We start from the raw sequence: 27610 nt of genomic DNA on the forward strand, positions 1-27610 counted from the left end.
CAAAATTTGAAAATACATAACACGCCTTAAAATTCAATGGTCAAAACATGTGCAACTGAACTAAATCACATGCAAAAATCTTAAATATTTTGTAAAATATTATTTTTTATATGATTCAAGTTATTTCCTTTAGTTGTTGGAAAGTCTAAAAGCGAGTAAAATTTTTATACTGATATCAGTCATACGTACTTCACCGGTGGGTGGCTGGTCTAAGGGGAGAAGCATGAACATGGGTTCAGAAGTCAGAAACTGCGGAAATAATGGAAATTTCTTCACACTTCAGTTCTCGATTTTATAAAATTCAGAGTCTAGAGTGCAGTTATATCGTTTATTAGCAAAATTCAGTAGTCTAGGTCTCGATAAACATTTGAGCGCACGAATTGGACCCTTATCAGGGTGAGTAATATTGACAATATAACGGGCGGTATCATTGGAAATTCGGAAGTCTATAAACTTGGAATGTTTTAGAAAGCTCATCAGATGATAATTTACCACACAAGTTTATTATATTATATATACATTTCTGGGAGAAGTACAGGTATTCCCAATAAAAGAAAATGTTTCAACACATTTAGTGCTCGCCAAAGCCCATTAACATTGTGTTAAAAACAGCGTGTTTATAGTCTTCTGAGTGAATTTTTGATAGTATTCTTGTTACTTAGAACTAAAGAAAATGTTCTTGGCATCTAAATCCATTACCTAAACATTTTTTCATAAAATTATGGGATATCCATAACGTATTCTAGCGAGCACTTCATGTGTTGAAAAATGGTCTTTCATTTGGAAGCCTCTGCTCTTCCTGGAAATGTATTTATACTAAATGTGTGTGGTATATTATTATCAGATGACTTTTCTAAGTCCTTTCAACTTTAAAGACTCCCGAATTTGAAATGATACCGTCCGTTATAAGGACTATAGATCAGTATGACTCACCCTGACAAGGGTCCAATCCCTACTATCAAATGTTTTTCGAGACCCAGACTTCTGAATTTTGCAAATACAAGATATAACTGCACTTTAGACTCTGAACTTTATTAAATCAAAAACTGAAGTGTGAAGAGATTACCATTATTTCCGAAGTTTGTGACTTTTGCACCTATGTTCATGCTTCTCCCCTATGACCCGCCACCCTGCCGGTGAAGTGCGTATGACCGATATCAGTTTAAAAATTTTACTCACATTTAGACTTCCCAAATCAAAAGGAAGTGATTTGAATAATATAAAAAATTATAGTTTACAAAATATTTAAGATTTTTGCGTGCGATTCGGTTCAGTTGCATATGTTTTAATTGTTGCTGTATATCGAGTTAATACTTTTTGTTTTCTTATCTTTGAAGCATTAAACTATAAATAATTGCCAAAATACCTAATTTCACTTTCAAAAAAATATTTTAGACAAAAGTTTCTAAAATTTGCAATTTTGTTGCAAATGTATTGGCCACCACTGTACATATGTATGAAATGCTTCTTAGCATGTATGTAGGTACGATTGATAAATAGGTGAAAGTTGCAGCTGGGGTCCATTGAGCGGTTTAGGTTTTTTTTAGTTATATCCTTTTGGGGAACGTGCTCAGCGTTAAGCTATAGAACGATTTCAAATATAAAACATATAACAAAAGGCGCAAAGCCAATATTCCATTTTTGGACATTTGTTGCAATCGACTTTTGAGATTTTAAAAGTTTTGACATGTTATTATCTGAATTCGAGAAAACCGTTAAACGTGAAATAACTAGACTTTAATTCTCGAGCAGCTGTATGTTGATATTGTTGGCCCAGTTCTTCAATGTACTTTTATGAAAAGACTTGGATTTCGATAGTGCTGTAATTATTTTGGCTTCAATTAGCGTTAAGTCAGCTGTACTAAAAGCCAGGGCGGCAAATTAATTTAGTAAATTCTTACAAGAAGTGTCAGTGAGTGAAAGGCTTATGAGCAAGGCTAGTGGCGGTGTAGGATATCACATAGTCTAACCCGTCTTACTATAACCTTTGCTTGCTTGTGTTATTGGTACAAATATTTTAAATTGAGGATTTTAAAGTACAAGTTTTCGAATGTTTAACTTAGATGAGGGTACATAATGTTTGTGTTCCAAAAATAATCGTCGGAGTTTTTTTTCATATATGTGTGTAATTGCCTCTGGAAATAGTTATTAACTAAATTTTGTAGACAAAATGCTTACTTAGTTATTTTTAGTTTAACAAGCAGTTAACTTTAATACACATCTATGCCTATTCTTTGTATTTTCATGTCGTTACACAAATACTAAATTTCATTGTCATATGTACATCTGCAACAACAACAACATAAACCACACTATCATTTGGTAAATGAATGTTTAAACATATTTTATGTACATATGTGCCAATACATATACATTAATAAATGTGATGTCACCTGGCTTTTCTCGGAACAACTACAATAACATTGGTATCTCGATAACATCAACATTATTGTCATTATTACTGAACACAAATGAATGAAACAAATCACAAACAACAAATCAAATCAATCAATCATTTGTATAACTATGTCACTATGTAACAAACAACAACAATTGCAATGAATCACATATATCACCATAAATCAAACTCGAACGCCATTAACAAACAGCTTCCGGTCCTACAGTAGCACACGTAACCATCAACGACGTTCGCCGACTTCGGTTTCTTCGATGCGTTCTTCGTCATATCATAGTCCAACGAGATGTAATTCACCTATTAATTCGGCACAACAACAAGCAAATGTCTTATCGAGGCCCTCATCACCGGCCGCTTCATCAGGTCATGCTTCACGTCATTCTTCCTATGGTGATAGGGAACGATCAGCTTCGGTCCATCATCCACCTAGTGGACGATCATCATCACATTCGTCTCAGACATGTGTCGAGGGCCACAGTAACAGTGGCAGTAGTGGTGGTGGCGGCGGCAGTGGTAGTAGCGGCAGCAGTACCAGCAATGAGGTTGTGGCTCGAGAGATCCGAGAACGAAGGGAATCACGCAACGAACGTTCATCAACAGTGCAAACTAGTTGTGTACCTGGAAGTCCAGGTGGTAATTCAGCTACGGTACACCAAAGAGCTAATTCGGGACCCACAATTGCCATAAGCATGTTCCATGATCCCGAAGCAAATAATGGTAAATATTTGCAGTCATTTCCTTGTATCCCACTTCCTAATATTTTCATGTTTGCTAAATTGCAGTTATGAATCCTACAACATCACCGTTAATGAACAACAGTACAGCTGCCATGCCAGGCTCACCTTGTAATGCACCTGGTGGACAATTGTGGAAAACTAGACTCACCAATATTAAAAACAGTTTCTTAGGCAGTCCACGATTTCATCGAAGAAAACTTCAGGGTATTTATAACAAAGAAGAAAGTTTCTCATTTCGTTTGGTTAATTAACATTCGATTTTTATTTAGTTTCCGCAGATGAGGTACATTTAACTCCAGAATCATCACCCGAATTAACCAAACGATCCTGGTTTGGTAATTTGATAACAACCGAAAAAGATGAAACTTTTACAATTTTAGTTAAGGGTAAACCAATTGCCACAGTCAAAGCCCATCTTATACACGCCTTTCTATCGGTAAGTAATCACTAGACATCGGATTTTGCATATTTGCATATTTTTTATTAATAAAGATACGACAATTCTGATTGGGAGGAAATTCGTTTCGAAGAAAACTAAATGCAATGACAAGCTCATATTTTTATTTTATTTTTTAGCATATCTGCATATTTTGCATATGCACAAAATATGCAACACATTAAGACAAACAAAATATTGAATTGTACATAAAATCTTTCATATCTTATTATATTTTATATTTTTCATACATAGTTTAATATTAAAAAAATTGGTATTACAATATATGTACACTAGCAAAATGCCCTCTACGTATGCGGAAAAGGAATAATATTCAAAAAAAAAAAAAAATATTTAATATGGCGAACACTTAAAATTTTGATGTACTTATACCATTTGAATTGATATTTTATATCTTTCAAGTACTGTTCGTACACGTTTTGTTCGAATCTCAAAAATAGACCTCTACACTTTAACAGCGGACTACATTTTAAATTTCAGTCCATGTTTTATTAGAACAGTATGCGTATTTTAAAAATTTTATCCACATTTTCCAACCGAATTTTGCAACTTGTGATATCAAAATGTAGCAAATAGATCGATTCCCCGGTCAGTCAACATCAAATTTCACAATTTCAGCTCTACTAATTTACACAATAACAATTTGAACCAAATTCTGTGCCATTTTGTAATTTTGTACGTATATCCACAACCACATCCATATGTCAACTCTACACATCAAGAGGGTCTATAATACCAAATTTCCGAATTCCATCTCTATTCATAATACCATTAATACTTTTCGTATGAAAGTACGAATTTCAATAACTATCTCCAACAGTAATTCCAAATTTCAGGATTCTACCCTATCCATTCACCCAAATCTAAATTATACCAAAGTTAGTACCATTTAGTACTTTCCGTACCCAGAAGTACGAATTTCCAAGACTAACTCAATCCTACAGTCCAACAGTAATCGTAATTACAAATTTCAGGATTCCAGCTCTCCGTTCACCCAAATATAAATTGTACCAAATTTAGTACCCTTTAGTACATTCCGTACCCATAAGTATGAATTTCCAAAACTTACTTAACCCTACTCTCCAACAATAATAGATTTTGTTTTAATAGATTTATTTAAATTTAGTACCATTCAGAACATTCCCTACCCATAAGTACGAATTACCAAAGTACCTCAAATCTACACTCTTTACGTAATCTTAATTATAAATTCCAGGATTCCAGCTCTATCTGTTCACCCAAATCTAAAATTTACCAAACTTAGTACCATTTAGTACTTTCCGTACGCATAAGTACGAATTTCCAAGACTAACTCAAACCTACAGTCCAACAGTAATCTAAATTACAAATTTCAGGATTCCAGCTCTATTCGTTCACCAAATCTAAATTATACCAAAGTTAGTTTTATTTAGTACTTTCCTACCCATAAGTACGAATTTCCAAGACTAACTCAAACCTACAGTCCAACAGTAATCGTAATTCCAAATTTCAGGATTCCAGCTCCCTCCGTTCACCCAAATCCAAATTTTACCAAATTTAGTACCATTTAGTACTTTCCGTACCCATAAGAACGAATTTCCAAAACTACACTCCAAAAGTATGTAATCTTAAATCCAAATTTCAGTATTCCAGCTCTATCCGTTCACCCAAATCCAAATTGTACCAAATTTAGTACCTTTTACAACTTTTCGTACACATAATTACGAATTTCCAAAACTACCTCAATCCTACACTCCAAAAGTAAATAAATTCAAAATTTTAGGATTCCTGCTATATCCGTTCACCCAAATCCAATTTGTACCAAATTTAGTACCGTTTAGTACTTTTCGTACCCATAAGTACGAATTTCCAAACCTACCTTAGTCCTTCACTCCATCAGTAATCTTAATTCCAAATTTCAGTTTTCCAGGTCTATCCAAATCCAAATTTTACCAAATTTAGTACCATTAAGTACTTTTCGTACACATAAGTATGAATTTCCAAGACTACACCCATATTTCACTCCGATGTAATCTAAATTCCATCGTCTGGGCGATGATATACATGTCACTCACTCACTCACTTATCACTAAGCTCTTTTATATATATATATATATAGATATATCCATATTTTAACACCCCACACCACACTATGATAAGTAAATTAGTTTGCAACATACAAAAGGAAACGAAATAGACCCTCAGTTAATTTTGGTGATTTGCATAGATTCACTTTCTGTGTCGATTTAGGCATGTCCGTCTCGCCATGTATTTTTGTAAACAGAGTACAGGCGAACCCTATTATGGCGTTTCCAATTTATTTTGGTAAGATTCGGTTCAGATTTGGATATATCTATCATACATATTTTCGCCCGATATAAGGTATTTGATGCACCAATTTTAATGAAATTTGTAATGTGTGACCGAATCTGGTCTAGATAAAAGTTTGCCAAATTATATTGAAATCTCTGCAGTGAATATTACTCCCATATGTACAGTATAATCCCTATAATCCGGACACCACATATTTCTGCGGTGTAGTACCATGTAGTAAAAATTAATTATTTTCTCGTGGTAGGCGTATAATACTTTTTAACCCATCATTGGACACCCATATTGTTTTCCACATTCGCTACACATGAGTCTAGCCAGACCCATATAATTTCTTAAACTTAACTTAATTAACATCTTCGCAAAAAAAATCCCCTCAGTGTATTAAAATGGCGGATGTTTTCATATCAGATTATCTTCCTCTAAATATGGAGCACATGTCCAAACCTTTAAACGGTAGACTTGTTCGCGGAAAAATCATTTTATTGAAGAAAAAATCAAGGTTTTTATAAGAAATTTTGACCTTTTACATACTTATTTTGAAAATGTTCCATCTTTTCAGCATCCGAAGCACTCGATTGTATCCGTCGAGGTTATCTGTGTCATATTTTATCTTATTGTGAAGAAATATGACATAGCTGCGCGACTCTTATTGATATTCCGAGATGTTTCTATTATCTGTCAATTTACGCTGTTATTTCGAGGTCCGCGAAATTATTTATATGATTTTATTGGTGAAAAAATTATTAGAAAGCCCCGCTTTATCGACTGAAAGAAAATTCGGCGTTAATATCTCCACAATTCACGAAAATAAAATGACTGTTCTATCCTGATGACCGAAAATAAATGCCTATTTTTCATAGTACTATCGGAAAAATGATCAGAAAATCATTTCGCGAAGAGCTAGAAACATAATTCTTTCTGTGTTTGATACGGAACATCATAGGCTTTAAATCCCTATAAGATTAGAAACGTAGATTTCTTCGCTTCGGGATAAATACGGTTCATCTGAATAGAACCAACCAATATTTGTCTACAAATACCGTTATATTTGACGAAAGGAGAGGAATTGTAAATTATAATTTTGTGGACATGTAGAGTATATAGTAGCCGATATTTACAATACCTAACATGTTTCACATATGCGTTATAACGGTAATTTTTACTCGCTTTATGAAAAAATGTCAAAATATTAGCATTTTTAATGGTTCACCAGGATAGAACCACCCTAAGAATTTACACAAGTCCTTTGTTAGATGTGGTAAACTTTAACAAAAAACTATTTATAATTATAAATAAATGCCGTTCGTGTTGATTGCCAACAAATATTGTGCAAAAATTTGTATTAGGGTCTTGAAATTTAATGAAAATCGAGGCTTAGAACTCCAAAAAATATTTTTATGAAGAAATCGGTAGAAATAATTTATAAAGTCAAAATTTTATACTGAATTATGTTTACCAAAAAAGTCACATTTGATAGGTTTATGAGTCCGAAACAGAGGAAATATGGTAAAGATAACTCAAATTTCTACCTTTCCAATCCAAAAATTGATATTTTATCTCAGGAAAGTGAATGCGAATCGATGGGTTCCACCCAGTTTCGTTGGCTGTGAACAACCATAGGTCCAAAAAAAAAAATAAATTAAAAAAATTAAGTTTCAGTGTTTTATTTAGAAATGCACTTAAAACTAAAAAATAATTTGTCGCTTTGCCTCAATATATACATTCTTTCTCATGATAGAATCTCTCAAATAAAACGCTTGCATTTAAATTATGAATGATGGCAAAATTAAACGGCAAGCGTTTTATTTGAGAGATTAAAATGCTTGAAATTGGGTGGTACAGTTATATGGATGCTATATTAAATCTTGACCTACGTCCACAATTTTTACTGGGGAAGTTCCTGGACTATTGAGAACTCCAAATGCCAAGTTACAGCAAATTCGGGCTAAAAATGAAGACAAAATCCTCAATATACCAGAAGTCGGGTGGTACCGTTATATGGAGGCTATAGGAAAAATGGACCCATATTGGATTTGGTTTCATATTCATGTATTGTCATCTAAATCTGAAAAATGTGCAAAGTGTTAGTTCGATTGGTCAGCTGCAACCGTGCTAAAAATCAGTTACCAGATTTTAAAAGGGGGTCAAGTTAGACACCGTAAAAACACTGTAAGAATGGACCAATATTAGTTTTGATTTCATATTCATGTATTGTCATCCAAATCTGAAAAGTATGCAAAGTTTAAGTACGATTGGTCACCCGCAACTGCGTGAAAAACGAGTTACTAGATTTGAAAAGCAAAATACCGGAAATCGGGTGGTACCGTTATATGGGGGTTATAGGAAGCAATGGACCCATTTTTGTTTTGGTTTCATATTCATGTATTGTCATCTAAATCTGAAAAGTGTGCAAAGTATTAGTTCGATTGATCAACTGCAACCGTGTTAAAAATTAGTTACCAGATTTGAAAAGGGGGTCAAGTTAGACACCGTAAAAACACTGTAAAAATGGACCAATATTAGTTTTGATTTCATATTCATGTATTGTCATCCAAGTCTAAAAAGTGTGCAAATTTTAAGTTCGATTGGTAAACTGCAACTATGTGAAAAATTAGTTACCAGATTTGAAAAGCAAATTAGATAAAACACTGTAAAACAGTGCAAAAATGGACCAATATTGGTTTTGATTTCATATCCGTGTATTGTCATCCAAATCTGAGAAGTGTGTAAAGTTTTAGTTCGATTGGTCACCTGCAACCGTGTTAAAAATGAGTTACCAGATTTGAACTAAACACACACCAAGGCAAGTTAAATAAAACACTGTAATAATAATAAAAATAAAGAAAATCCCACCGCCGAACGCTTCATGTCAACATCAAGGGCTTTGATTTAGAAGATATCGCATGACAAGGAAAGCACAGAAACATAGGCGCTAACTTTTGTGTAATAACGGTTTAGAAATATTTTTTCGGTACTGATACTATGAGGAAAAGATGTGTGAACATCATAACCATCAAAATTAAACCCTTTCCTTTCAAAAAAATTAACGTCTGCCTTCCCTATCGCTAAGCTGTTTCTTCACATCAAATGTCTTAGAACCTTTTGAAATTCCAAGGACTTGATGGTAATATATATATATATATATATATATATATATATATATAAAAGAGTAGTGAGGTTAGTGACTGACTGAATGATTCATCAACGCCCAGACGAAGCTAGAAACTTGAAGTTTTTAGTGTGGGTTGCTGTTGGTGTGTAGGGGTGAAATAAGGCTGGATATTTGGAAATTCTAACTAGAAGGTTAGTACCAAAAGGTACTAAATATGGTACCCTTTGTATTACGAGAACGCGTAGAGCTAGAACTCTGAAATGTGGAATGATGAAGAGTAAGAAAGATGTACCAAAGGGTTTTTGGAAATTCGAACTACAAGGGCACGAAAAGTACTAAATGCTACTAAATTTAGTACAAATTGGATTTGTGTGAACGAATAAAGCTGGAATCCTGAAATTTAAAATTAGGGTCAATTGTGGAGAATAACAAAGAAAGGTTTTTGGAAATTCGAACTATAAGTGCACGAATGGTCCTAAATGGTACTAAATTTAGTACAGTTTGGATTTGGGTGAACGGATAGAGCTGGAATCCTGAAATTTGAAATTAGGGTCACTGATGGAGAGTGACAAAGAAAGGTTTTTGGAAATTCGAACTATAAGTGCACGAAAAGTACTAAATGGTACTAAATTTAGTACAATTTGGGTAAACGGATAGAGCTAGAATCCTGAAATTTGGAATGAGAATCACTGATGAGTAAAAATGAAAGGTTTCTGGAATTCCAACTATAAGAGTACGAAAAGTAATAAATGGTACTAAATTTAGTACAATTTGGGTTTGGGTGAACGAATAGAGCTGGAATCCTGAAATTAGGAATGAAGGTCACTGATGGAGAGTAAAGAAGAAAGGTTTTTGGAAATTCGAATTAAAAGTATACGAAAAGTACTAAATAGTACTAAATATAGCACAATTTGAATATGGGTTAAGGAATAGGGCCGGAATCCTGAAATTTAGATTGGGGGTCACTGATGAAGAGTAAGAAAGATGTACCAAAGGTCGAAAAGTCCTAAATGGTAGTAAGTTTAGTATGCTTTGGATTTGCATTTGAAGAAAGATGTACCAAAGGGTTTTTGGAAATTCGAACTACAAGGGCACGAAAAGTACTAAATGGTACTAAATTTAGTACAATTTGGATTTGTGTGAACGAATAGAACTGGAATCCTGAAATTTAAAATTAGGTTCAATTGTGGAGAATAACAAAGAAAGGTTTTTGGAAATTCGAACTATAAGTGCACGAATAGTACTAAATGGTACTAAATTTAGTACAGTTTGGATTTGGGTGAACTGATAGAGCTGGAATCCTGAAATTTGAAATTAGGGTCACTGATGGAGAGTGACAAAGAAAGGTTTTTGGAAATTCGAACTATAAGTGCACGAAAAGTACTAAATGGTACTAAATTTAGTACAATTTGGGTAAACGGATAGAGCTAGAATCCTGAAATTTGGAATGAGAATCACTGATGAGTAAAAATGAAAGGTTTCTGGAATTCCAACTATAAGAGTACGAAAAGTAATAAATGGTACTAAATTTAGTACATTTTGGGTTTGGGTGAACGAATAGAGCTGGAATCCTGAAATTTGGAATGAAGGTCACTGATGGAGAGTAAAAAAGAAAGGTTTTTAGAAATTCTAATTAAAAGTATACGAAAAGTACTAAATAGTACTAAATATAGCACAATTTGAATATGGGTTAAGGAATAGGGTCGGAATCCTGAAATTTGGATTGGGGGTCACTGATGAAGAGTAAGAAAGATGTACCAAAGGTCGAAAAGTCCTAAATGGTAGTGAGTTTAGTATGCTTTGGATTTGCATTTGAAGAACTGGAATCCTGAAATTTGGAATTAAGATTACTGTTGGAATATAGAATTGAGATATGGAGTTAGCTTTGGAAAATCGTACTAATGTGCACGAAGCAGTACTAAATGGTACGGAATTCGCTACAATTTTTATTTGCGTGAATGTAGGATTGAGGTAGTTTTGGAAATTCGTACTTATGGAAAATTGCTAAATGGAACTACATTGGCTATAAATTGGGTTTAGGTGAACGGATAGAGCTGAGATATGAAAGTACATTTTGGAAAATCGTGTACCAAAAGTGCTAAATGGTACCTTTTGGTATTTGCTATATGGTATAGAATTTTGTACAATTTGTGATTTTGTAAAGGGTAGAACTGGAATTGTGAAATTCGGTATTAGATTAGCAATTGGTGTTTAGAGTGGAGGTAGGGAGGAGGTTTTGAACATTCGTACTTATTTATACAAAAAGTACTAAATAGTACTCTTATGGGTTTCAGGGGAACATATAAAGCTGGAGAAGTGAATTGGGATTAGGATATATGTTGAATATAAGGAAGTAATTTTTGAAACGTTTACCTATGTATACGAAGAGATGGGTAACATGTTGGTACCAAAACCATTTTGGTATTGTGTAAGCGGTTAAGGTACTAAAGCTGGGATTATATAATTTGAAAATACGCTATTTGTACAAAAAATACGAAATGAAAAAATATTTGTTATGAAGATTACTTTAAAATTTGAGACAAAGTTCTGAGTTTGAAAAATTGTACTGAATATTGTTCCATTGATTTGATGTTAACGCCAAGGCGTTTCTAAATAATGTACTGAAATTATGTAGTCAAACGTGAAGTATCTTTTCAAAAATGTTTTTTGTTCTGACCGCTTTGGTATGTTAATTTGAAAACGTGGTCCAATGCGACAATTTTGTTAACTAGATGTTGTTTACCCCCTGTTAATAAAAAAAGCCTAAATTGAAATGGCTCCAAACTTATTTTCCGTTATATACTGTTGACATACCCGTGCACATTAAGTACAATTTTTTGTAAAAAGTTTTTCTAACCTCTCATGCCACAAATTCCGAATTTCGGTTGGAAAAGGTGCAGAATATCTTCAAAATACTCTAAATCTTCAAAATATCTCTTCTAATAAACGTGGATTGAAGTAGACATTTTTTAAATTAAACTTTTATATCCTCTGAGTATTCAATATCCAAATTTAAAGAGAATTGGACAATATAGATTTGTTCTTCCGTACCGTTATATGGGGATATACGAAAACGTGGATTTTTATGGCCATTTTGAATGCCGAAAATTTAACGGAAGCTGGAACCTTGCATTGTAAATGTGCGTGATTGTTGTTGTGAAGGGGTGAGATAAAGTTTAGTGTCTGGAAATTCGTTCTGGATGGGAATGCTGTGTTAGTGAAGGGTTAAAGCCAAATCTGAAATTTGCAATATCATACGTAGTTTTGGAAACTCGAAATAAAAAATATGGTAGTTGTGTACCCAGCGAAAAGTTTGCCTCCAAAGAGGCAGTTAAATGATATGTACAAGTGATTTGGAAGTGCATCAAATTATGCATTTTCACTCATGATTTTTACAAGGGAGTGACCCCGGAAAGAGGCACTCCATTGCACCGCATTTTAACTGACCCTTTGGCATTGCATTTTAACTGAACCTTTGGCATTGCATTTTAACTGACCTTTTGGGGTAGAATAGGAGGCAGTCCAGAGCACGTGTTTTGAATAACAAAATAAAATGCATTTATTATTTGTGTAAAACAAAAATATTAATAACTTTATTAAATTAACACAAATTATGAAAATTCTCTATTGAATTCAATCGCAAACATGTGTGTTTCCTCCGCTCTTCATATAATCCAAGCTTAAGTGCTTTTGCTTCATCTGCTAAATGGGTTTGATATTGTCTTCCCATCACCAGTTAAGATTTCGACATGTACTCCAACAGCACTCCATTGGGAAATTTTCTTCTCGTGAGTTACCGGAAAAATGTTCACAAAATAAATATTATTTCGTTTGTATTAACAAATGTTTGGAAATGTTAACACGATTATCTCTTTTTGGACTGCTGACTGTAGAGATGTACAAACTGATTTATGTACATGTAGGGATCTCTAACAACTGCTAATAAAATGTAGTGAACGGAGTGCCTTTTTCACGACTCCGTTTGAACTGCATCCGGATGCTGTTAAATTGTGAGGAATTGGAGTGCCTTTTTCACGACTCCGTTGAACTGCCTCCGGATGTTATTAAAATGTGACAAATGGATGTGATTCTTTGGATTGCATCCAAATGCGGTTAAAATGTGAGGAATGGAGTGCCTTTTTCACGATTCCGTTTGAATTGCATAAAAACATGCCGTGAAGGAACTAGTCTACATTGCACTACTTCCAATTTATTTTGCTGGGTAGGGATGCGATACGGCAGCTTTTTTTGGTAAATTCTGACTACAATCGAAAAAATATTGGTAATAAAAATAGGTCTAAGTACAACAGAATCTCCAGTATTCACCATTCCCGTATTAAAAAATTTGTATATATATATTTTGTTCCCTTTCCGCATACGAAGTAGCGGGCATTTGCTAGTATATGTATATATATATCTATATATATAAATGAGCTTGGTGATAAGTGATTGACTGACTGACTGACTCATCATCAACGCCCAGCCAAAACAGCTAAAGCTAGGAGCTTGAAATTTTACCAGTGGGTAACTGTTGATGCAAATGTGCGAGATAAGGCCGGGTTTTAGAAAATTCGTCCTGGAACCACAAAAAATAACAACAACAAAAATCCTTATTTTTCATTATTATTACGTACTTATGCACTTAGTTTGCCCTCTGCAAGACATGTGTCAAATTAACAATGCTATAACTTCATGATACCGTAAACGATCACACATAATTTCAAATTTTGTAGTTTACTTCTAGGCGCACTTATTTTACCGTAAACCACTAAATAATAGAAAGACAAGACATTTGTTATCTTCCATTGCAACAGATGTCGTGAATAACTAAATGTTTGCAAATCAATGAAAGTGCAATAAAATTGTGCATACTACCACTATTTATTTGCAATTAAGAATTTTATCGTATATGGAGATGTACAGTCATAACTATTCAATTTCAAAATCTGTAATTTGAAGAAATCGATAACTAATTAATGAAATCAATAATAGGCCCCAGGAATATAGGAATTTGGTATGGAAATCAAGGTTGGGAAGTGGTGCTTCTAAAAGGAAATGGTTTGGAAAATTACCAATCATGTGTACGAAAAGTATTAAATGGTACTAAATTTAGTACAATTTAGATTTGGGTGAACGTAGCTGAAGAGCTGGAAACCTGAAATTTGGAATTAAGGTTACTGTTGTAGTGTAGGATTGAGATATGAGGGTAGTTTTGGAAATTCGTGCTTATGTGTATGAAAAGTACTAAATGGTACTAAATTTGATACAATGGGGATTTGGGTGAACGGATAATAGCTGGAATCTCGATATTTGGAATTGAGATTACAGGTGGGGTGTAGGATTGAGGTAGTTTTGAAAATTCGTACTTATGGGTACGAAAAGTACTAAATGGTACTAAATTTAGTACAATTTGGATTTGAATGAACGGATAGAGCTGGAAACCTGAAATTTGGAATTAATATTACTGTTGAAGTGTAGGATTGAGATATGAGGGTAGTTTTGGAAATTAGTACTTATGTGTACGAAAAGTACTAAATAGTACTAAATTTGGTACAATAGGGATTTGGGTGAACGGATAGAGCTGGAATCCTGATATTTGGAATTGGGATTACTGTTGGAGTGTAGGATTGAAGAACTTTTGGAAATTCGTACTTATGTGTATGAAAAGTACTAAATGGTACTAAATTTGATACAATGGGGATTTGGGTGAACGGATAAAAGCTGGAATCTCGAAATTTGGAATTGAGATTACTGGTGGGGTGTAGGATTGAGGTAGTTTTGAAAATTCGTACTTATGGGTACGAAAAGTACTAAATGGTACTAAATTTAGTGCAATTTGGATTTGGGTGAACGTATGTATGTAGCTGGAAACCTGAAATTTGGAATTAAGATTACTGTGAAGTGTAGGACTGAGATATGAGGGTGGTTTTGCAAATTCGTACTTATGTGTTCGAAAAGTACTTAATTTGGTACAATAGGGATTCGAGTGAACGGACAGAGCTGGAATCCTGAAATTTGAAATTGAGATTATTGTTGGAGCATAGGATTGGGGAAATTTTGGAAATTCGTATTTATGTGTACGAATAGTACTAAATGGTACTAAATTTAGTACAATTTAGATTTGGGTGAAAGGAAAGAGCTGGAAACCTGAAATTTGGAATTAATATTACTGTTGAAGTGTAGGATTGAGATATGAGGGTGGTTTTGGAAATTAGTACTTATGTGTAGGGAAAGTACTAAATGGAACTAAATTTTGTATAATGGGTATTTGGGTGAACGGATAGCTCTGGAATCTCGAAATTTGGAACTGAGATTACTGGTGGAGTTTAGTATTGTGGAAGTTTTGGAAATTCGTACATAGGGTACGAAAAATACTAAATAGCACTAAATTTGGTACAGTTTCGATTTGTGTGAGCGGATAGAGTTTGATTCCTCAAATTTGGACTAAGGATCACTGATGAAGAGTAAGAAATATGCACCAAAGGGTTTTTGGAAACTTGAGTGTACGAAAAGTACTAAATGGTACTAAATTTAGTACAATTTGGATTTGGGTGAACGGATAGAGCTGGATTCCTGAAATTTGGAATTGATATTACTGTTGGAGTGTAGGACTGGGGAAGTTTTGGAAATTCTTACTTTTGTTAATGAGAAGTACTAAATTTGGGACAATGGGGATTTGGGTGAACGGATATAGTTGGAATCTCGAAATTTAGAATTGAGATTACTGGTGGGGTGTAGAATTGAGGTAGTTTTGAAAATTCGTACTTATTGGTACGAAAAGTACTAAATGGTACTAAATTTAGTGCAATTTGGATTTGGGTGAACGTATGTATGTAGCTGGAAACCTGAAATTTGGAATTAAGATTACTGTGAAGTGTAGGACTGAGATATGAGGGTGGTTTTGGAAAGTCGTACTTATGTGTTCGAAAAGTACTAAATTTGGTACAATAGGGATTCGAGTGGACGGACAGAGCTGGAATCCTGAAATTTGAAATTGAGATTATTGTTGGAGCATAGGATTGGAGAAATTTTGGAAATTCGTATTTATGTGTACGAATAGTACTAAATGGTACTAAATTTATTACAATTTGGATTTGGGTGAACGGATAGAACTGGAATCCTGAATTTTAAGTATTTTAATTTAAAGTATGAATTTTAGTAAACGGAAAGAGTTAGAATTTGAAACCCGTTCGCGGTAGGCTATAGAGTAGAATTTGGATTTGGGTGACGGATAGTGTTTGAGTCCTGAAATTTGAAATTAGGATAACTATTGGAGTGTAGGACTGAGGTAGTAAGGGTACGAAAATTACTAAGTGGTACTACCTGTGATACAATTTGGAATCCTGGAATTCGGTCAGACTGCTGTTGGAGTATAAAGGCCCCCACTCATTTATCAGTCTGTGCCGTCAATCCGATGAACCCTTTCTGTATGTGTGACTGACAAGTGTGTAGCACGAACCATCAGTCAAGTCTAGAAAACTTGAATTTCTCCTCCAAAAATGAATGAATTCTACGTTTTTGTGTTCCAACACCAACATTATTTTCTGTTTTTCAAAATTATTTATTGACAATTTGAAAACAAACACAATTCACCCAGACTGATGGGGGTTCATTTTGAAATCAAAACTATTTTGATTTTCATCAGTCTTGGAAAACTCACACATACATTCTCAAAATTTCAAAAATTTACACATACTACCATAAATGCTGGCAGTCAGACTGACTAATAAGTGGGTGCCTTAAGATTGAGATGGAAGTAGTTTTTGAAATTCGTACTTATGGGTACGAAATGTACCAAATGGTACAACTTGGATTTGAGTGCACGGATAGCGCTGGAATCCTGTTATTTGGAATTATGGTTACTGTTTAAGTGAAGGATTAAGGTTGTTTTGGAAAATCGAATTGTACAGAATTTGGTACAATTTGTTTTTGTGTAAAGGGGTTTTTGGAAATTCGTCGTAGAAAGGTACGAAAACTGCTAAAGTGTACTAAATATGGAATCCATTGTATTAGGCAAACGCGAAGAGCTAGAATTCTGAAATTTTGAACGAGTGGTCATTGGTGGAGAGTTAGGAAGATGTACCAAAGGGTATTTAGAAACTCGACCTATAAGTGTACGAAAAGTACTAAAAGTTTCTAAATTTGGTACCAATTGCATATTTTTAATGGATAAAGCTAGAATCTTCAAATTTGGTATGGGAATCAAGGTTGGGAAATGGCGTTGAAATAAGGATATGGTTTTGGAAGTTCGTTTTTGATTACGAGCAGTAATAAATTTGGATTTGGGTGAACGGATAGAGATGGAATCCTAAAGTTTTGAATTAAGATTACTGTAGGGGTGTAGGATTGAGATAGTTTTGGAAATTCGTACCTTTGGGTACGAAAAGTACTAAATGGTACTAAATTTGGTACAATTTGGATTTGGATGAACGGAACTAAGATTACTGCCGGACAGTAGAATTGAGGTAGTTTGGAAATTCGTACTTATGGGTACGAAAACCACTAAATTTGGTACAATTTGAATTTTAGTAAACGGATAGTGTTGGAATTAAGATTACTGTAGGAGTGTAGTATTGAGGAAATTTTGAAAAGTCGTACGTATGGGTACGAGAAGTACTAAATATGGTACAATATAGATTTGGGTGAACGTGTAGACCTGGAATCCTGAAAATTTTGTTTGGGAATGAAATGGTACTAAATTTGATACAATTTGGATTCGGGTGAATTAATAGAGCTGGAATCCTGAAATTTGGAATTACGATTACAGTCGAAGAGTAGGATTCAGGTTGTTTTGAAAAAGCAAACTTATGGTACTAAATTTAATACAATTTGTATGTAGGTGAACGGATAGCGGTGGAATCCTGCAATTTGAAAGTATGATTATTGTAGCCCTGTTGCGTTGAGGAAGTTTTGAAAATTGGTACGAATATTCTAAATTGTTCTAAATTTTGTACAATTTTAATTTGGTTTAACGGATAGAGTTTGAATCCTGAAATTTGGAAGTAAGATTACTACTAAAGTGAAGGATTGAGGTAGTTTTGGAAAATCTTACTTATGGATGCGAAGAGTTTGACTTGATACTACGTTTGGTACAATTTGGAATTGGACGAACGGATACAGCTGGAATCTTGAGATTTGGAAATACTGTAATTATTATGGAATTTACTGTAATTATTTTGTATTAATGTCTGTGTATGGATGAGATATATCGTCGAAATACGTACCATAAGTATACGAAAATTATTTAATGGTACTCAATTTGTTTTTGGGTGTAGGGACAGTGCTGGAATTTTTATTGTTTGGAGTTAGGGTGTGTATTGGTGTGCAACGTTGATCTCGCTGTTAATGTGTAAGGGTGAGATACGGCTGATCTTTTTGAAAATCGAACTTAAAGGGTACGTACAGTACTAAGATAAAAATAAATATTGATTAAAATTGGTATTAGTGCGACCAAATTTTCAGTGTTTGTCATTTCCATAATATATATTGTTTATTTCTTTTTATATGCTTTCCGCATACGAAGTAGCGGGCATTTTGCTAGTATATATATATATATATATATATATATATATATATTATAAAATGGTTTGGTGATAAGTGACTGACTGACTCATCATCAACGCCCAGCCAAAACGGCTAAATCTAGGAGCTTGAAATTTTGCCAGTGGGTCACTGTTGATGCATATGTGCGAGAACCACAAAAAATAACAACAACAAAAATCCTTATTTTTCACTATTATTACGTACTTATTCACTTAGTTGGCCCTCTGCAAGACATGTGTCGAATTAACAATGCTATAACTTCTTGATACCGTAAAATATCACACATAATTTCAAATTTTGTAGTTTACTTCTATCGTAAACCACTAAATAATATAAAGACAAGACAGTTGTTATCTTCCATTGCAACAGATGTCGCAGTTGGTGATAATGGTATAAACATCAATTACGCAAACATAACAGGTGTCGCACAAAAGATTTTCATACGTTAAAATCCAGTTAGAAAAAATGATTACAAACGATGCATTTGTAAAAATTTTGATTTTCAATTTAAAATTAAATCAAAAATTCTTTCAATAAATAATGTTGGGTTTGTTGAACAAATGAGTTGCTGTTGAAAACAACATTAGGGGAATAAATTCAGAAATCGGCCAGAAATAACAACAACTAAAAACTGTATGGACCTGACTTTTGGTAATAACTAAATGTTTGCAAATCAATGAAAGTGCAATAAAATTGTGCATATTACCACGATTTATTTGCAATTAAGAATTTTATCGTATATGGAGATGTACAGTCATAACTTTTCAATTTTCAATTTCAAAATCTTTAATTTGAAGTAATCGTTAAATAATTAATGAAATCGATAATAGGCCCCAAACCAGTGACAAAATATTGGTTCTGTAATTGAAGACGATTTTGGAGTATGTGTGTTACGTGAAAAAGGCAGAAAAGTATTACATAACAAGTATTCATCACGAAGGGTTAGGAAAAAGTTCTCTCCCCGCAAAATATAAAGGAACGAATCAGATTTGCTACTAAGAAGATTTCAAGCCCGTTAAAGTTCTTTGATGACGTTATATTTTCTGATGAGATGAAAATTATGTTGCACTATTACGACGGAACCCACAAAATATGGCGCAACCCTCTCACAGTCCTGGAAAATAAAAATGCAATACATACTGTAAAGTCCGGAGAACTGTAAGTTATGGTATGGGCATAGACAAATGAAGTGTATAGACAAAGGATTACTCATGTTGAGTGCTGTCAACAGACTCAAACCAAAATACTCAACATTTTTCGAAGTCGTTTTTGAGAAAAATTGCAAGATTTTCTTTTACATCTGAGGATGTAGATTCCGTCAAAAACTAACCCCATACAGTTTTTAAAATTGTGTTTTTAATTGAGTTGTTCTGTAAACGAACTCGATGTTAACAAATGAATCGTATAGACAAAAGATTACTCATATGATTTGTTCCTAGGTTTTACCATTTTTGAGATATAGAAGTTCAGGTCACAGTTTTAGGTTTTTTGTTAGGTTTTCGCGAGTTTGCTTGAAAACGGCAATTAATTTTATAGCTGTGAAAATTTCGTAATTTTTTCCTAGGTTGTACCATTTTTGCGATATATAAGTTAAAGTAGGGAAATTGCAGTCATTGTTTCATATGGAGACGATACAGTCAGTGAATTGTCCTAATCTGAACGTCTATATCTCAAAAATGGTAAAACCTACGATAATATCATAAAATACAATTTTGTAGACAATTTTCACTGCTACAAAATTTTATTCCATTTTGATAGGGCGCGGAAACCTAAAAAACCCCAAAAATAGTGAACTTTGACCGTGATTTATTTAAAAAGCGCTCAGGCGATTTTTTTTATTCCCAGGTGTAAGCTCCTTTCATTTAATGTTGGTTCAAGAGCACCGCATCATGTTATATGCTGTTAACCGACCCAAACCAAAATACTCAATGTTTTTCGAAGGCGATTTTTTAAAAAAAAAAATTGCGATATATAAGTTAAAGTAGGGAAATTGCAGTCCTGACATTGTTTCATATGGAGACGATACAGTCAGTGAATTGTCCTAATCTGAACATCTATATCTTAAAAATGGTAAAACCTACAAAAATATCATAAAGGACAATTTTGTAGAGAATTTTCGATGCTACAACATTTTCCTTATTCTATTTTGATAGGGCGTGAAAACCTAAAAACCCCCCAAAAATGTGAACTTTGACCGTGATTTATTTAAAAAGCGCTCAGGCGATTTTTTTTATTCCCAGGTGTAAGCTCCTTTCATTTAATGTTGGTTCAAGAGCACCGCATCATGTAATATGCTGTTAACCGACCCAATCAAAAATACTCAAAGTTTTTCGAAGGCGATTTAAAAAAAAAAATCAAGATTTTCATTTATACATTTATCTGAGGATGTAGATTTCGTCAAAAACTAACCCCATACAGTTATTGTTTGAACAAAATATGATTGCAATTGTATTTTTAATTCAGTTGTTCTGTCAACAAACTCAATGTTAATAAAATTGGTGAGAGCAGTCCTTTGTCTATACAATCCGTTTTTCTGTGGCATGGGGTTGTATATAAAGCAAGGGCTTTGGTAAAATACGGATTTCGGAGGAAACATTGAAAAATTATTTAATCGACAACGTCAAAATTGGGTTTTTGGACACTGAAAATTATAAATTATAATATAAACTCTACCAAGACAAGACAGTCTAGACAGACGTAAATCTTATTTACGTAGGACTTGGTTGTTATACAACTACAACGAAGACATCGACACTAAAATCCAAAGTCCAAATATTAACCCCATTGAAAATTTATGGGTTCATCTGAAGACAGAAGTCGGGAATAAGACAGCCCACTAATATGAGCGACTTAATAAAGGTCAATGGCACAAATACCTATAAAATATGACATTTCGAATTGTATTTTTTTAAATCCCAGGGGTTTACAAGCTGTAATTGATGCCCAAAGTAGGTATACGTTATATTAAGACCAACTTTTCCTGAAAGTCCCGATACGATAAATGTTATACAAATAAAATTTGTATAACATTTAGATAACTAAAACAGTCAAATGTATACATTTTTCGCAGAATACTTTCTTCGGACATCCTCAATGTTCCTGTGAAAAAGAATGACAAAAATCGACCAACCCTAAATATGTGCACACAAAATGTATATGCAAAGTTTCAACACATATGTAAAAACATATCGTGTAAAGTATCCATTACATATGTATATAACACGTATTTAAAATTACAGCGAAAATAAATACATTTTTGCTCTGCAGAAAAATTGCAATTTTCAATACATTTACTATTCAGTGAAAAAAAATCTGCGTTTTTGAATAATGGTTATTGAATGATTATAGTATAGTAGATTTCTATTAACGCTGAATATTTTAAGACCAAATAATTAATTAATGGCCTGTTTCTCTAAGATGATTCGAAATCAAATCCGTTCGAATTACTACCAACCAAACTCCTGATGTTGTAGAAAATATTTGTTTGACTGAAAACAAACATGACTCGTAAATTTTTATATATTTTTCAAATAAAAAAGTTTGGTAGTAGTTTGAACGAATTTGTATATCTATCGTATTAATGAAACTGGCCATAAATCTTCTTATGGTAAAGTTTGTCGATTTTAGAATTTTTTATTATACCCTACACCACACTGTGTTAAGGGGTATTATCAATTTGTGCATTTGTATGTAACATGCAAAAGGAAACGAAATAGGTCAATGGTTCCTTTCGATGATCTACATAGCATCACATTCTGAGTCCATTTATACGTGCCCGTTCATCCGTTAATGCACTTTTGTCGCATTTATTATCCTATCCGGGTTAAAATTTATGATGGTCGCAATTTTGACCAAAGGACTATAGCTATTGCTTTTGACGAGAATCGGTTGAGATTTGGATTTAGCTCCCATATATTCTCCCGATTCCGTATATTCTATCCACCAAACAACTATTTTATAACAAATGTGTAATAAAATCGGTTCAGTAGTGCGATTCACTAACTAATGTTGTGAGTTACCGACAATTGTCGGTAAAATTAAAATGCTTATAATTTCGGTAATTACCGATGTTTTTCGGTAAGTAAGCGATGAATAAAAAGCAGTCGTAAAGTTATACCGATAGCAACAGTGGTGTCAACTTTTATTTGAACTTTTCATTTATAATTTTGCGTTTTAATTTTACCGATTTTTGTCGGTAACTCAAAAAATGTGTTAGAGAATCGCACTACAGATTTGGATATAGCTCCATACATTTGAATTCCTAATTACTGCTTGATATGTTTAAGGCATTGTCATTGTTTGCACTTATTTTTAATGCCAATCATAATGTAAGTAGGCAGATAATCGAACCATGTTTAATGAAATACTGCATAGTGTTGTACAATTCAATTGTTTTGCCCCTCCGAGGAACATTGAAGTGACGGTTCAGCTAAGTACTTTCATTACTAAAGGGGTTTAGTTATGCCATATTCCAAGTAGTGTAGGGTACCAAATGTTAAAGGAATATGTAGTTTTAACAATAGTCGTTGAGAATATAGTTTTAAAAATACTACGACCCACATTTTCTGAAAACAGATTTTTGCCGTTGATAGCTTCTAGCTACTTCTACGCGGCATCAATACAGCAAAATTAACACAAATCGATTAATCGATTTATGTAGTTCTATTTGAAAACCTCAGGTATGATTTTTAGAAAGAAAATGTGGTAAAACCTTAAACTGTCGTACTTTACTAAATAAATAACACTGTGCAGCAGCATTTTTGGGGGGTGGAAAATTTCTTTTGGAGATGAAAGCCCTTGATGAGTATACTAAGAACCCAAAAGGAAATTTTCGCCATAGGTCAAGTTTCTGAGATATCGCGCGATGAAATTTTTGATTTTTTCCCTATAATACTTGGGAAAGTAGCTCCATATCTCTGTTTGGCGTTGTTGTAGCTTCGTTTTGAGGTGACATGTCTTCAGTGAAAGCGATTGGCGAATCTTTTTCATGTCCTTTTCGTCCTTTATTTCTTGAACCGTAGTGAAAGTACCACAAGATGAGATTTTTCAGCATCCAAATATCCTAAAAAATGTTGCTCAGAAGATTTTAGGTACGGTTCTCTTTGACAACTAATCGATTTTGTCCCGTTTTCATTGTCATTTTTGACATTAATTCGGACTTGGTTCAGAATTAAATTATGTTTTGTTTTTCTGTATATTCATTATTTGTTATGTATAGGTATGTAGACAGAACAACTGGTTATTGCTTATGCAGACATCTGGGGTGCTTCTAAAATATTTACGACAAATAGCTCTTGTAATGACGAACACGTTAATAAATTTTTTTTAGAGGATAGATCCGGTTATCTCAATTTGTGAACCGGATATTCCGACATTAAAACCGATTTTTGAACCGGTTTTAAGTAACCGATTAAACTTATATGTATACCATTAAAAAGCTTATAGAGTTGTCAATCAAATTAAATTAATTCGCTTATGAAGACTTTGTTAGTTGCGGTTCTAGAACAAAAAACCCGTTTTCTTAAACCGTTTTTAAGGAAAAAAAATATCAGTACGTGCAAATATGGAGATCAAAGGCTGGGGGGTGAAAAATTCTTTTTGGCGATGAATGTCGATGAAAATAGTGTGATGAACCCGGAAGGACAGTTCTGCCATAGGTCAAACTTATGAGTTATGGCGTGATCAAATTTCGTTAGGTTTCTTGTCATGTAGGCATGTATAGTTTGTTAAGAAAGAATTCATTTCGCCAAAACTCAGAAGTTTGACCTATGGCAGAACTGTCCTTCCGGGTTCATCGCACTATCTTCATCGACATTCATCGCCAATTTATATTTTTTCTTTAAAAACGGTTTAAGAAAACGGGTTTTTTGTTCTAGAACAGCAACTAACAAAGTTTTCGTAAGCGAATTAATTTAATTTGATTGACAACTCTATAAGCTTTTTAATGGTATACATATAAGTTTAATCGGTTACTTAAAACCGGTTCAAAAATCGGTTTTAATGTCGGAATATCCGGTTCACAAATTGAGATTATTTCAGAAGCACCCCAGATGTCTACATAAGCAATAACCAATTCTTATGTTTACATACCTATACATAACAAATAACGAATATACAGAAAAACAAAACATAGTTTAATTCTGAACCAAGTCCGAATAAATGTCAAAAATGACAATGAAAACGGGACAAAATCGATTAGTTGTCAAAGAGAGCCGTACCTAAAATCTTCTGAGCAACATTTTCTTAGGATATTTGGATGCTGAAAAATTTCATCTTGTGGTACTTTCACTACGGTTCAAGAAATAAAGGACGAAAAGGACATGAAAGGCATTGAGTTAGAAGAATGAAATGTTCTACAAAAAGATTCGCCAATCGATCACTGAAGACATGTCACCTCAAAACGAAGCTACAACAACGCCAAACAGAGATATGGAGCTATTTTCCCAAGTATTAGAAGGAAAAAATCAAAAACTTCATCGCGCGATATCTCAGAAACTTGACCTATGGCGAAAATTTCCTTTTGGGTTCTTAGTATACTCATCAAGGGCTTTCATCTCCAAAATAAATTTTCCACCCATCAGACTTTGAGTTCCATTTTGTGTCACAGTGTAATTTGTAAATAGGAACGGGTGAAACTATACTCTGCATTTTAATTTATTTATTTATTATCCTCCTTTATATTCGTGTGAATTCTCCGCTAACGAAGTAGCGGGCACTTGCTAGTATATATATATAATTATTTGAAAATTTTATCCCCCTCCATGGTGCAAGAAAGAAGCTGACACAATAATAACAACTGATGTCTTCATTTGCTGACAAAACATATTTGTAATTAAAAATAAATAACAAATAATTCTCTTCTTTAAAGAATCCATGTGTACAACATGTTAATTTAAGCTTCGCGAAGAATATTTTACCGTTTTCTTCTACCTTTTGTGGATATTTCGTTCAAAAATTTTTGACAGCAAATGAATACTACGGCCTGAATTCGCCTTTGGATCTCCTTCTTAAATTCGCCTTGGTGATAACATAGAAACAATAGCGCACTATTCAGTACAATTTTTAAAATCCAAGACCTTAGCTCAAATTTTACAGTTTTACCTCTACTTGTTCACCCAATGCCAATGATATTAAATGTAGAAACCATTCATTCATTTAAAGACGGATTTGAATATATATTCTGATCCAATCTCAACAGTGATCCTCATAACAAATTTCATTTATCGATTCACTCAATACCAGTGCTTCAATATTTATTAGTATTTAATACTTTTAGGACACTTATTTTACGATCACCTCTAACAATAAACTTGGCAAATAAATAAAAAATCTGAATTCCATTTCTGTTAATAACCCATTACTAAATTTATTGCAATTTTGTACTTTTCACACACTAAGTATATAATTCCAGTTTCATTGCCACACCCAACGTTAAAATGAATACCATTTAGTACATTTCATATTTCTCAAAAAATCAGTCAGTCCTCAGCATAATTTCAGAATTTGTATGCATTTAAAAAAATCCTTATCTAAACAACAACACAAACCCTCATACAACAATTCGAAATTCCACCTACATTTTTTAATTTAATTTAATTTATCTGGTAACCAAGCCTTAAAGACCACCTATATTACAGAAAATAACTTAACCTAGACTACTCTAGTTAGACTAAATCACTAAATACAAATATTGAAAATAACAAATAATGACGTTTCCAAAAAAATGTATAGCACTGTAAACTCCCAATTCCTATCCCTCGAAATTCATAATTCCTATCCCTTCATGCAACACCAAACTCGTACCAAATTTAGTACTTATAATATGTGTAAGTTTCAAAAATTACTTCTCTATATCCAAAACTATATCCCAACCGCGATTTAGTATTTTTCGTATACATACGAATTTCCAAAACTTCCTCTCCATCTCAACTCTAAACGCCAACTGCTATACTAATACCGAATTTCGCAATTTCAGCTCTACCTCTTTACTCAATAACAATTTGAACCAAATTCTGTGCCATTTAGTAATTCGTAGTTCGTACAACCACATCCATATCTCAACCCTATGCACCAACAGCGGCTATATTACCAAATTTCCAAATTCCACCTCTCTTCATAATACCATTAATACTTTTCGTATGAAAGTACTAATTTCAATAACTATCTCCAACAGTAATTCAGGATCCCACCATAAGTACGCATTTTCAAAACCACCTCAATTCTACACTCCAACAGTAATCTTAATTTCAGATATCAGGATTCCAGCGCTATCCGTTCGCTCAACTCAACATTGTACCAAATTTAGTACTTTTCGTACCCATAAGTACGAATTCCCAACACCTCCTCAATCTTACACTCCAACAGTAACCTTAACTCGAAATTTCAGGATTCCAGCTCTATCTGTTCACACAAATTTAGTACCATTTAGCACTTTCCGTACCCATAAGTACGATTTTCCAAAACAACCCAAACATAAACTTAATTCCAAATTTCAGGATTTCTGCTCTATCTGTTCACCCAAATCCAAATTGTACCAAATTTAGAACTTTTCGTACACATAATTATGTATTTCCAAAACTACCTCAATCCTTCACTCCATCAGTAATCTTAATTCCAAATTTCAGGTTTCCAGGTATATCCGCTCACCCAAATCCAAATTGTACCAAATTTAGTACCATTTAGTACTTTTCGTACACATAAGTACGAATTACCAAAACTACCTCAATCCTACACTCCAAAAGTAATTTAATGCCACATTTCAGGTTTCCAGGTCTATCCAAATCCAAATTGTACTAAATTTAGTAATTTTCGTACACATAAGTTTGAATTTCAAAAACTACCCCCATGTCTCAATCGTACACTTCAACGATAATCTAAATTCCATATTTCAGGTTTTCATCTCTATCCTTGCAACCAAATCCAAATTGTACCAAATTTAGTACTTCTCGTACACATAAGTACGAACTTCCAAAGCCATTTCCTTATAGTAACACCACTTCCCAAAAAATTTTGCCAAATTATATTGAAATCGG

General features: G+C 33.5%; 1 protein-coding gene across 7 annotated transcripts in view; it reads left to right on the top strand.

Moving 5' to 3' along the window:
- The window catches only part of sff (BRSK family serine/threonine-protein kinase sugar-free frosting), a 141973-nt gene that overhangs the window by 109226 nt on the left and 5137 nt on the right, over positions 1 to 27610 (top strand). For 3 of the 7 annotated variants that reach the window (XM_073983488.1, XM_073983491.1, XM_073983495.1), the window contains 3 exons: positions 2610 to 3133; positions 3199 to 3357; positions 3423 to 3589. In XM_073983488.1, the coding sequence (XP_073839589.1) occupies positions 2610 to 3133; positions 3199 to 3357; positions 3423 to 3589 (850 nt within the window). The remainder of the gene's footprint in view (positions 1 to 2609; positions 3134 to 3198; positions 3358 to 3422; positions 3590 to 27610) is intronic. The other 4 variants (XM_073983489.1, XM_073983493.1, XM_073983490.1 and 1 more) reach the window with 2 other exon arrangements.

The sequence above is a fragment of the Musca autumnalis genome, unplaced genomic scaffold (assembly GCF_047663935.1).
Source record: "Musca autumnalis isolate F117 unplaced genomic scaffold, ASM4766393v1 scaffold_4, whole genome shotgun sequence".
In the NCBI taxonomy this organism is placed as follows: Eukaryota; Metazoa; Arthropoda; class Insecta; order Diptera; family Muscidae; genus Musca; species Musca autumnalis.